Source organism: Nicotiana tabacum, chromosome 19, assembly GCF_000715075.1.
Source record: "Nicotiana tabacum cultivar K326 chromosome 19, ASM71507v2, whole genome shotgun sequence".
Taxonomy (NCBI): Eukaryota; Viridiplantae; Streptophyta; class Magnoliopsida; order Solanales; family Solanaceae; genus Nicotiana; species Nicotiana tabacum.
This window is the reverse complement of record NC_134098.1, coordinates 101,020,217-101,033,424: the sequence shown is the minus strand read 5'-3', so window position 1 is coordinate 101,033,424 and position 13,208 is coordinate 101,020,217. Positions and strand designations below refer to the sequence as shown.

General features: G+C 34.1%; 1 protein-coding gene across 1 annotated transcript; it reads left to right on the top strand.

The window, feature by feature from the left end:
- Positions 1-1,722: 1,722 nt before the first annotated feature.
- Positions 1,723-13,152, top strand: LOC107762385 (UTP:RNA uridylyltransferase 1-like). Its single transcript, XM_016580743.2, has 6 exons — positions 1,723-3,356; positions 7,320-7,688; positions 9,690-9,913; positions 9,996-10,059; positions 12,358-12,554; positions 12,695-13,152. Exons 1-6 carry the CDS (start codon positions 2,121-2,123, stop codon positions 12,903-12,905), a joined length of 2,301 nt encoding a protein of 766 aa, XP_016436229.2. The 5' UTR covers positions 1,723-2,120; the 3' UTR covers positions 12,906-13,152.
- Positions 13,153-13,208: the final 56 nt, after the last annotated feature.

Below are 13,208 nucleotides of genomic sequence, written 5' to 3'. Positions count from 1 at the left end.
GTAAATGCATGGCTGAAGTTCGTTCTTTAAGCAATTTATGCATGTGAGGGTATTATCATATTATGATATTCTACAAAGGCTGCCAATTATTGATTCAAGTCATGCCAAGATATTAGCAACTTATAAAGCAAGTGACTCAACACACAACAAATGTGAGATTTTTCGTTGAAAAAGAAGATTTCATTAATATAGAAGACAATGCTGCTTGCTTATCTCAATTAGAAGAAGAATACATTGAAGGCGACAGAATAAAACACATTTTACCAAAGTTCTTTGTCAGACACAATCTTATGATGTTTTCATCAGGGGGAGTAAGATACGCGCTGCACTCTTTTTTCCTTAACTAAGGTTTCCTTAGCTAGTATCTGGGCATGTGCGTTGTACGTATATCCCATATCAGTATTTACATAATGTGTATATATATATATATATATATATATATATATATATATATATATATATATATTCTAAAAAAATTTGATTGAGCTATAAATTAAAAATTAAATTACACATACAATTAACATTATTAAATATCCATAATACTACCTCTTAGGAATGAAGTCAAAAAAAATGCACTATGTTATTTGTTTGAGACGTCATCCTTTCAATTAAAACTTTTCTTTCTAAACTATGTAAATCTAATTATTCTAACTTTTATGTACGTGTCAACCATAATTATTGTAATAGTTACTACCACACAGCATAAGTACCTTCCTCGTTTAGGGACAACTACTAAAATATTTGTATAAAACAAAATAGTAGAATAAATATTTTAGAAATATTTGCTTGGAGTTTTAAAAAAGAAACGAAAATATACAAACAGTATCCTTTCATGAGTATATTGAGAGGCTAACAATTGTAAAACAGAAATAGCTACAAATTATGCCCTTTCATTTAATTTGTCAACCGATCTCTATAACAACTATACTTCCAACAATTTCAATTCACTTTTTTCTTTTCAAAATTTAGTACCTTATCTAAAGTACTTTTTAAACTTTTAGCCGCGTAGCGCAAACAAAAACACTAATTTATATATGTAGCTTAACCAACCAAAGAAAATAAATGGAAGTAACGAAAACTAATGACGCAAAAATTGTTCAACATGATAATCATGAGAAAAACAGAGGATCATACAAATTAAGATTCAATAAAAGTCTCACTTTGCAGTACATCTCAAACAAATTAGAAACAATTCTATTTACACAAATCAGAAATTACATCTAATCAAAAGATAATGAATACAGACTTAGTGTATCCAACGTCCAACAATCACATTATTTATATTCGAGATATGAAAAATATGAGGAAAAATCGTACTGCTCCTATTATAAATGAGTACATATCACCATTTCTCATCAAACTTGTATCTTCTATATTAAAGAAGTACATGGAATTTGTTTTTGATTGACCAACAAAAGGCTTTATAAGTGAAAATCATGTGGAGTTATGTTCTAAGAACACTTTATTAATCTCCATTTTAAGACGTGAATGTGCATATAAAGTATTCTTTAAAAAAATTAATTATCTTCTTCTTTTTTCGTAGAGATAACAAAAGAGACTTATATGAATGATTTTAAAAAGTTGAATACCATACATATATAGTATATGCCTTAGGAGTTATTTCGTGTCAATAGATATCATCGTTTGTAAAATATGAAGTAACTTTTGATTATCACTTTTAAATTTCAAAAATATATAAAGCATATATAAAGTGAAAATTCAAATAGCCAATTTGGATTGAATATTATTCTTGTTGTTGTAGTTCTCTTAATTCCTTACATTTCTTTAGGTATCAAAACTGAAAAGAGAAAAACAAATCTTGGTATTTCTACTTTTCTTTTCTTCTTTTCTTCTTTTTACTCTTTTTTGTTTTTGTTTTCGTTTTTCTACTAAAGTCTAATACTACAACTAGTAGTCTAGTAGTAGTGGAGTACGAACCATCCTACAAAATGGAGAAGACTCTTTTTAGTTTCCAGATATTTAAGAAGTATCAATAATTTAAACTAACATTTTTGTTTTCGAGAAATCCAATCAACGGACGGAATAGTTAAAGATTTGGTCTTTTTCTTGGATCGAAAAAAGTGTCAAATTAGACTTCGCCAGTACTAAGTTTCTGAACCATGAGCGGCGTAGGAGGCGACGCCGCATCGCCGCCGCTATCCTCACAGTCAGCGACACCAAACAGCGGCGAATTCCTTCTTCAGTTACTTCAGAATCGTCCACATCACCACTACCCTCAGCACCAACCGCCGCCGGAATTGCAGACTCTGCCACATGATCCGGCGGTTGCCGCAGTAGGTCCCAGTGTACCCTTCTCGCAGTTGCCCTATTCTCACTCTCCTCCTCTCTTTGCACCCCATAATTTCTTCATTCAAGGGTTTTTCCAAAACCCTAATCCTAGCCATAACCTTAACCCTAATTTCTCATCTCCTCCTGCCCACCCAAGTGGGTTCAGTCAAATTCAACATGCTGGTGGCCCACTTGGATTTGGATCAGTAGGGGAAAACATGGGCAATTTGGGGATTTTCAGTGCTGATGCTAAGCCCTATAATTCAACTCATGAGCTTGATCAAAATTTGACCTTTGGTTCGTTACGTAGAGATATTCGAGGGGATTTGGGTATACTAAATAATCGTCTCAATGGTGATTTAGCTGGTAAAGTTGGTAACTTTGCACAGAAAAACCAAGAATCAAGATTAGGGAATGTTAGGATGTTGAATGGTGTGGAGGGTAAGCTTGACAATGTTATTGGTTCGGGTCGAAAACAGCACGAGAGTTTGGGAAATTTGAGGGGTCTTGAGCAACAGAATTGTACTAGTGGTGGAGGTGGGGGTGAGAGTGGGGGTTTGGGGTGGGGAAGACAGTTTCCGAGTGGGAGTGTAAGAGGGGTGGTGCCACCACCAGGTTTTTCGGGCAAGCCGAGGAGCATGGGCTTTGAGCATAATGTGGATAAGGAGAAGAGCAATTTCGTTGAGTTGAACCATAGGGGTATTGGCTTGAATCATAAGAATGAAAGGGAAAGTAAGTTTCTTCCCAGGAATGGTAAGAATTATGCTATTGTTTCAGATGGTCGAGGGATTTTTCGTCAGCTGGACGCACCTGGCCCCCCGGCAGGAAGTAAACTTCATTCTGTTTTGGCTTCTGATGTTGAGGATTCTATATTGGAATTACATGGTGAGGAAGCTGAGAGTGGAGAAGAAACTGGCACTGGGATGAGGGATAAGCTAGGTAGAGGTTCCTCTCGAGGTCAAAGCGAATTGGATGATTTGGGAGAACAACTTATCAGTTCGCTTGGACTCGAGGATGAATCAAGTGAGAGAAGTGATAAAAAGAAACATCATGGCTCTCGTGATAAGGTATTTGTACCCACATTTATTCAGATTTAATGTGCTGGATTTGGTAATGTGCCTCCTTAGTCCTTTTTTAGCCTTCCTTGTTACAGTGGTTTAAAGAATTTGAACTGTTAATATACAATGGAAATACATACATGCACTGAAAATATTCTTAGCTTACAATGCATGGTCTTGTGCCCTTATGTATGTTAAAAGTTTCAGCAGCAAATTAGGATTTAAGATTACTTTTTCACAGTTTATATTTGTAAAAGAAAATTTGTATCAAGTACCTCTTTTTCTTTTATGCTACAATGTCTAACAATTTGTGATGTCAATTCGTATAGACATAATACATCTTATTGATTTCCTTCCCATGCAATGACTGGATTGTGTATAACTAATTGACATGTTATCTGACTTTCACAGCACATATATGTGAGGCTGATAGCTTTGACTGTGAACTACCATATGCACTGACTAGCTGAGTTGCTAACTCATTGCATGCATAGGTGTATGTTAAATGCTACTAAAAATCCTCTTCAATTTCTGCTTTCACAATTTGAATCGAAGTCCTTGGGAGCAAAAAAATATTTACCTGGAAATTCAGATTGATTTTGGGAAATCCTCTTCAATTTCTGCTTTCACAATTTGAATCGAAGTCCTTGGGAGCAAAAAAAATATTTACCTGGAAATTCAGATTGATTTTGGGTGATATTGCCTTAAAAACATGGATCAATGTGTCGAGCTAACTAGACATAAATTAGAGTTTCAGGATGATTAGTATACTAGTCTTGTGGAGTTTTAATCTGAAATGAAGCACATCAGTTGAGTTGTGAACAATTGACTTTGGGGATAACATTGCCCCTATTTGTCAGTGTATCAAAATATATATGCTTTATCGAAGACATTTCTGACCAGCGTATTGTCGAAAGCTAGAAAATGACAAATTATAGAAAACAATATCTAGCTTTTTCACCCACGCATCTTTTCAAAGCAGATCGAACATCATAAGTACTTCCCGTTTTGTTTTTTGGCAAGTCAAAGAATACTTTCCTTGTCTCTGGTTATTTTCTTTTTCCATCCTACTATCTGGTAAATTTGACAAAGCTCCTTGGCGAAATATTGTTCGCCTTTTTTACCCCTTTAAAAGAAGCTCTCACATTAGACAAATCGGTAATTTATGTTACTTCCGTAATATTTAGGATATTTAGGTAGAAAATCCTAATATTCAGGATTTTAAAATTAATTGAGATTCTTATAGTCAAACTTACACCACATCAAAAGAGCTTAATAAATATTTCTAAATCTAATTTTTACGGTAACCTATGATTAATAGGGAATATTATTAAAGCTGAAGTTGATTGACATGATTTGGATTCAAATATTATCTGATATACATATACAAAATGTAATTACATATCTAAAATAGTAAAAACTGTTGAATCATGTATGAATTCAACAATATGCAAATATACATGAACATACATCAAGAAATAATAGTACTTATCAGATGAAATCATTAATCTTTGTAGAAGTGAAGAAAATAAAAGAGAAGAGATTAAAATTACCTTGTTAAGAGTCAACAACAACAAACCCAGTGGAATCCCACAAGAGGGGTTGGGGAAGGTAATGTGTATGCAGACCTTACCTCTACCTTTATGAAGGTGGAGAGGCTGCTTTCGATAGACCCTCGGCTCATGAACAGTGAAAGTAAGCAATAACCAATTAATAGCAACGACAAGATAAAAGGCAGCGGAAGCAAATGGCAAAACTTGTAATAACAAGAACAAGGACTACGAGAATACAAGACTAGTGTCAACTACTGGTAGCAGTGACGACGCACCGTGTAGTAACAAGGAACTAGGAATAGGATATCTTGTTAAGAATCAAGCTTTTGAAATTTCTTTCGAGAGTACTGATTACACCAACTACACAATTTTTTCTAAAATTGAGGTTCGATATAATTTATTTTGCTGATCAAATCTCAATAATAGTGGTTCAATGTTGTTAAACTAAAATATTGTATATTAAATTGTTTCTTTATTTAAATTTTTGGCTGAGCTAATATTAAAAATTTAAATCAACAAAAAAATTATAATATTAGTAATAAATTGAATATAACAATAATTTTTCGAAAAATATTCTCACATACCACAATAATATAACTTTATGAGACAAGATTTCTTCCTACACTAAGCTACCTAAATGAGATTAATTTTCATCCTTTTTAGGAACTTATTTTTTATTTTATTTTATAACACAAACATATTATTTATAAGAATTTAAGTAATCTATCTATATATCTATCTATACTGAATTAAAAGCACGAAGCCCCTTAGCAAAATATCACTCGACCTTTTTACCCTTTAAAATATATTTCATACTGGACAAAATTGCCATTTGATTAACTTCCTAATATTTAGGACTTCAAATTAACTATAATATTTTACTTATTAATATTTAAAGTACCAATATTTAAGACTTTGAAAAATCAATTAAAATTTTACCTATATAACATAACATAATTCGTTCCATCATGTCGAAGTTTGATTAATTAAAAGTTTTACTTACGTAATCTTTATGAACGAATATATTTAAGTCATAACCAAAATATTAGCGTCTGCTTATTTTAGACTCCTATTGTTATTTTTCCTCCCCCTTCGTCAAAACCAAGGTAATTAGTTTTTTATCTTCTCATTTTTTTTGGTTTTGAATCTGTCAAGCATAATAAAATGCTTAATTGAAAGTAGTAGACTTTATAACTCTTAATAAAGAACTTCCACATGATCGGTAAATACTTAGTAACTATCATATAGTTAATCCGTTAAATTAAAAAAATTATAGAAAGAAACTAGCGAGTAACATTCATTTGATTGCGTCTCAATAGGCATTGTTAAATTGAAATTATGTTCTCGTTATTTTCATGAGATATCATGATAGCTATTTCCCATTGGATTTTTAATATATTTAATCATAATTCTTGAAAGATTATCAATAACACAAATTATACATTAAATCCTTGTCTTTGAGAGATTTGGGAATGAAAAGGTTCATTTTCATTCCAAGTAAAAAGAGCATGGATAGTGGAAGAAATAAGAAAATAGACAAAATTTGATTATAGTATATTATAAGAGTCGGTTGGCATTAAACTGCAATTTTGAAGGGAAAATAAAAGGACGAGACAGTAAAAGACAAAGCTTGTTCTAAATGGGTTGTCAATTATTTTTCTTTATTTTTTTCATTCATTCCGACTCAGAGAAATTAAAAATAATTCAGCAAAGTAAAGAACTTAAAAGTACAGTAGAACAAAGGAAGAAAGAAATTTAGTTTTTACTGAGTTAACAAGATCAGAAACAAATACAGGAGCAAATTGAAGAAAACAATCACTCAAGGGGATATGAAACCCTAAACAAGATTAATATTTATCATTTTAAGGATTTTTTTAGTTTTTAATTTTTATTTTATAACTCAAACACTTCTTTTAAATATTATGCATGTTGATTGTTTTTAAAATCTCATTAATATGGGTTACACGCGCAAAGCGCATACCCTAAGACTAGTCTCTATAAAACTGTGCAACTGTATTCTATTTCTCTAGCATATTGTGTTTTATTGGTGTCTCTGCTACAATGTTCCAATGATTTAAGCAATGATTGGTTGGGGTAAAGAGGAGCCGGAGTGAAAGTGGAGGGGTATGTGTCATTTCCCTTGTTTGTTAAGAAAGCAAAAAAGGAGCTGAGGGCTTCCCTTTGTGTCGGATCTTTCAATCCATTTAAAATTAGATGCAAAAAAGGAAGCATGGTATTTTACTTTCTTCCAATTGCGCCAAACAATTGGAAGTAAATCACTAATATCTCATAAAGGCGAAATAAACCAATTAATCTCTCTCCCTTATAAGAAAGAACAGTTAATATCTCTACCCTTTCTCATATCCTTCTTGAAGCCAAATTTAGTAATAGCGACTCACTTTTGTGCTGCTTTCATCAGGACTACCGATCAGATAAGAGAGGAGAATTTATACTTGGCCAGAGGATGAGGATGTTGAAAAGACAGATTGCATGTCGGAGTGACATTAATAGGATGAATGCTGCTTTACTAGCAATATATGAGTCCTTAATACCTCCAGAGGAAGAAAAGGCAAAGCAGAAGCAGTTATTAGCACTTTTGGATAAAATTGTTAGCAAGGAATGGCCTGGTGCTCGGCTCTATGTTTATGGATCTTGTGCCAATTCTTTTGGTTTCTCGAAGAGCGATATTGATATTTGCCTTGCAATTGAGGATGCAAATATTGACAAATCAGAGGTATTGTTGAAGTTGGCTGACATGTTGCAGTCTGACAATCTCCAGGATGTGCAGGTATTGCAAAAATCTTAGCTACACATCTACTGATGTTCATTTATGCTCTATCCAGAGTATACATGATGAAGGGTACAGCACAGGCCAGACTGGCTTCTAAAGAGGGGTTTCGAGCCAGAGATGGCAATGGGGCGAGGCGGGGCGGGTTCATCCTTAACCTGCAAAAAGTTCGCCCCGCTCCGCCCCGCATAGCAAGATATTCTTTTTTCAAACCGCCCCGCCCCGCCCTGCACAAACCCGCCCCGCAAAGCAAAAAAAATCATTTTTTCATTTTTAACAAGTAGCTTCTCTTTATAAAAAATTTTCCAAAAAAATTAGTGATAACCTATGGCCTTCTTTTCTCTTTTTCTCGGTAGTTCCAGCTATGTCCATAATGTTTTCCATGTGCTACTGTATGTTTACTACTAATCTTGTTAGAAAATATCTTTTAGCATATTACTCCATAACAAAAGTAGTAATTTGATTAGTGAGTTAATTATAGTAATCAATTTTAAATATATCTTCTTAAAACTAGTATGCTACATTCCTACCGGATAGACACACCAATATTTGAATGACCCAAAAATTGGTAATATCTGAATATGTTCATATTTATAACTAGAATATATTATATGGATATTATATGACTCACATTTAAGCTTAAAGAAGCAAGAAAAGAGGAGATTAATGAACTAACAAAATTTAAAATAAAAATAAAAATATAAAGATGAGCAAGGGAAAGTTTATAAAACAGATTCCAATTGAGAAAGCAGATTACAACTCAACGAAAACATTTGAATCTTCTTTGACGAAAAGCAGCAAATGTGCGATGCAGGTATTAAACAAATGCATAACCCGCAACCGCAGTTAAATAAATAAAAAATCCTTGAACCCGCCCTGCCCCACCGCTGCCCCGCCCCGTTTGCCATCCCTATTTCGAGGGCGCTAGGGTTGGTCTCAGCCAAAGGGGCGACAATCCAGGATTTGCCAGGAGGGCTGGTCCAAGGCCACTTTTCTTTTTATTTAATTAGTTATTTATGATTTTGCATATTGCAAACTGAAGAAAATAAAAGAAAACTGCCTTGCTCAAAAAATAAGAAGAGAAAATTGGACACAACTGTGTAAAAGAAAACTCCGAAGCCCTATAGACCTTGGAGAGAATGAAGGATATATATAGAAGGACAAACTTAATTTTCTAGTTTTATAGAACGATGAATTTCATTTTAGAAACATAATATACGAACAGGCGGAATTCATATGGGGTATTCATATAGCTAATTGCAACTGCTTTAGATTGAGACTGATTGAACTTATAGGTGAAAAATAATGAACGATTCCTTCATTAAATTGTTTAAATTATCGCCTGAATTAGAACTTTCTTGAATCTGTAAACTAAATTTATGTTTTTTTTACGAGTCTATGACTAAATTCTATTATCATTTCACTCTCATTACTGTTGACTTCAGAACGATGACGCTCAATGGATATATGAATATAGGCTAAATATTAGGGGTGGAAGAGTGAAACTTTAGACTCGCATAGTTTTGGGCTTGCATGTTGGTTTTACGTTTTTTTTTTGGGGTGTATTCTTCCGAGATCTAGCTACCAAAGCTGTGGTTGGGTGGTTTGACGATCCATTCAATTTACGAGTGCTTTCTCTAAACAATTGAAAATTCAACCATATATAGAGGTCAATGTATATGGATCCGACCTATTTTTTGGGCCACAAGACGGTTCGCTTGAAGGCCACGACCGATCCAGGTTGAGGCAGGTTCTATTCATCAAGTGGAGAACAGGGTGTTGGGTGGTCCCTGGCCTCCCCTTGGTGGGCTGGACAAGTCCACTTGCCATGTTCGATACTTCAATCCAGAGTGGATCTAGAATCTTATGTGCTTCTGATTTGTTATGAGGTCCTTAGGTTTTATGGTACACTTCCCCTATGGGGCATGTTCAGCTTTGTTATCTGGCTAATCTTCTTGTAACACACATTTCAGCATGGTTTCTAACTAAGTTCCCGTACAGGCGCTAACGCGTGCTAGGGTGCCTATAGTCAAGCTTATGGATCCAGAAACTGGGATATCATGTGATATATGTGTGAATAATGTTTTGGCTGTTGTTAACACAAAGCTGCTTCGAGATTATGCACACATAGATGTGCGATTAAGGCAGTTGGCATTTATCGTCAAGCACTGGGCTAAGTTGAGAGGGGTAAATGTAACTTACCAGGGGACATTATCTAGCTATGCGTAAGCCTATGTTTTCTCAATTATTTTCTTTTCCTCTCTCATTCTCTTATACAGTAGGCTAACTTTTATTTTCTACTTCCAGGTATGTGCTAATGTGCATTCACTTTCTACAGCAGCGAAGACCTGCCATCCTTCCATGCCTACAGGTGTGTTTTCTTTAGCTCCTGTGTTATGATATATGCCTTGCATGTGAAACTTGTAAGATTTGCAAACTACCTGAACTGTTTGTCAGTAAGCCATAACTGCAAGGATGTGCGAACTATGTGTTGTTTGGTTGAGTGTGAATGGCTTTCCTCATCAATTGTAATCGGGGGCGGAGCTAGCGTGTTGGTCACGGGTTCGGTCGAACCTAATAACTTTGGTTCAAATTCTGTATTTGTTTTAGGAAATTCATTGAATACGTACAAATTATTAATTTGGACCCAGTAACTTAAAAAAAATTAGAATCCCGAACCCATAAACTTCGAATATTAGCTCCGCCTATGATTGTAACTCTTCTCCTCTAGACAATGACTCTGCAAATTATTAGTTGTTTGACTTTGATTGAGCTCAAATTACTTTTGCTCAATCTATTCTAGTCATATGTACAATGACTCTTCTTTCTTTCACGTGCTCCTTCAGTTAAGCACGTATAGTTTTCTGTGAATAACCAAACTGTTTCTTCTTAGTTTTCACTGTATGATTGTCCGCATGGATGCATTTGGAACTTATGAGCTGTGGGTGTTCATGTGATACCATTTAAAATTCTATCAGCATCTTGTACTAGTTAATTTACCCTCTCACCAAAAGACACCAAGATTCTGTCCTGTATTCTAAAAGGTAGGATTTAAAAAGTATGATCAAGAAAGAACTTAAATGATTCCTTCTCAAAGAAAAAGGAATATAAATGTTTTATTCACATGGGCAAATGAAAAGAATGAGCAATATGCTTTAGCATTTACCATAAAGTAACATGAAACATGCATGCTGTTTTCCTTATTTTTTCTCCTGTCTACAAATTATGTGTAGTTCACTTACTGCCATTTGGTTAATCAATATCTTTTGAAAAAAGTTAATCAATTTATTAATTTGTCATAACTCATTTGGAACGATAATGTGTCATGTCTTTGCTTTGGAATATTTACCCTTTACCAGGGCCGGCTCCAGTGTTATGGAAGGTAAGACTTGTGCCTTAGGCCCCCAAATTTGAGGGGGCTCATTTTTTTAAAAATAATAGGTTTATAGGTATTTAAAAATAATATTTAGTACTTTTAATATAAAAGTAGAGTTTTTAATATAAAAAGAAAGAAAACTTTTTTGATATATAAATAAAGTAATAACTTAACTTACTTAAAAATGGGTGGATGAATAGTTCTCCTAGTGTTTTAATTTTTCACTTTTTACTCCTTCATTAGATAACGTGTAAAAATTTTACTCTATTCCTTAATTTGTCCAAGTCAATCTTTCTTATTTACAATCTCTTCATATTTCAGAAACTTCTACTTATTTTCTGTATCTCTTTGATATTCTTACTTACCTTCTTTCTCCAAGATTTCATTAGTTCAAGTGCTCAACAATACTTTTAAGCTTCCAATAGTTATATACTTCTATTGCTCTATAAAATCTTATTTTTAATCAACAATTTCTCAAGAAAGATTAAATGATGAATTGGCTATATTATCAATTGAGAATGAATTATTAGAAAAAATCGATTATAAAAAAGATTATTAAAAATTTGTATCTCAAAAAGTTAGAAGAATAGACTTCAAATAAAAACAATCTTATAACTTTCTTTTAAAAATTTAGGCTCCATATTAAACTTTGGCTTTAGCCCCCACATGTTCTTGAGCCGCCCCTGTCCTTTACATGTGTTACTTCTCGGGCTTGCAACCTGGTTGGGATATCAAAGTCTTTTCTAGTGGTGGCAAAATGGATTAAAAAAAATAATTATCCATCCATATTATTCACTGTGTTGAATAATGAACTTTTTAAAAATAGGTCATTTTTAAAATGGGTCAAATATAGATAAGATCCATATTATCCGCTTAAAAAATGGATAACCAATGTATGTTTTTACATTTGCAAAAACTCAAATTGGGGGTTACTCAAATTTGGGAGACTAGGAATGCTCCAAAAAGTGATCATATTCAAGAAGTCATGGATAATATGATTATCCATATTATATGCCGGTTAATCCATTTTCTATCCGTATTAAATATGGCGGGTCGGATTTTTTTATCCGATTTTGGCATTACCCGTTTTCGACCCGCCCGTTTGCCATCCCTATTCTTGCCTTTGATCTATTCTTGCTATATATTTCTTAACTCACAAGAGAAACCAAAAAACTTAAATCTAGAGGGGAATTCAGGCAAATGTATAATTGGAAGGGCACTTCTATCTATGTGCTACTTTATGTGAAGATAGTTATTCTTTTGTCATATTCATTTCCCCTGTTCGCTTATCAGGGAATGCAGCCAACCTACTCTGTTACTGTTGACAACATTGAATGTGCTTACTTTGATAAAGTGGAAAAGCTTTGTGGTTTTGGATCCCACAATGGGGAAAGTCTTGCTCGGTTGGTGTGGGCATTCTTCAACTACTGGGCCTACTGTCATGATTATGCAAATGATGTTATTTCTGTTCGTACAGGAAGCATGTTGAGGTAGGTCATTGCAGCTACACAACTGTTTTGTTCTTGTTGATTATTTGTTTTTGAAGATTTTCAAAATGAAATGGCATTAGTCATTTAGTGGTTCTGTTTTGGGTTGCTTACTACTACTCTTCCTGTATGGTTATGTACAGCAAGCGAGCCAAAGACTGGACTAGGAGAATTGGGAACGACCGCCATCTGATATGCATAGAGGATCCCTTTGAGGTTTCTCATGATCTTGGTAGGGTGGTAGACAAGTTCAGCATAAGAGTACTGAGGGAAGAGTTCGAACGCGCTGCTGAAATAATGCAGTGTGACCCGAACCCCTGTGTCAAGCTCTTTGAACCCTATATACCTAGCTAAGTTTGCCTTTTTCCTCAAGGAAACTGTCCCATAATTCTAAGAATGCCCTTTTGGATGTAAAATCGTTATTAAGTTCGGTTTTTTGTCTCTCTTCTCGTTTTTGCTTTCACCTAAATGTATTTAGGAATTAGGTGCTTTTGATCATCATCTAGGTGTCTATTTTTGTATGTAAAGAACACTGTCCTAGAATTCTGTGGTACATATTTATGTTGCGTATTATTAAGGCATGGAATTGTTGCAATGGTAACTTGATTTGTATGCTGGCCTTCTAGATTCGTGGATCATAACTATAGTAATTGATCA

What these genes read in the sequence shown, in the direction of transcription:
- LOC107762385 (XM_016580743.2), top strand. Translation starts at nt 2,121, where the DNA reads ATGAGCGGCGTAGGAGGCGACGCCGCATCGCCGCCGCTATCCTCACAG. An exon ending in CCATCCTTCCATGCCTACAG is followed by an intron (nt 10,060 to 12,357) that starts GTGTGTTTTCTT and finishes TTCGCTTATCAG; the next exon opens with GGAATGCAGCCAACCTACTC. An exon ending in CGTACAGGAAGCATGTTGAG is followed by an intron (nt 12,555 to 12,694) that starts GTAGGTCATTGC and finishes GGTTATGTACAG; the next exon opens with CAAGCGAGCCAAAGACTGGA.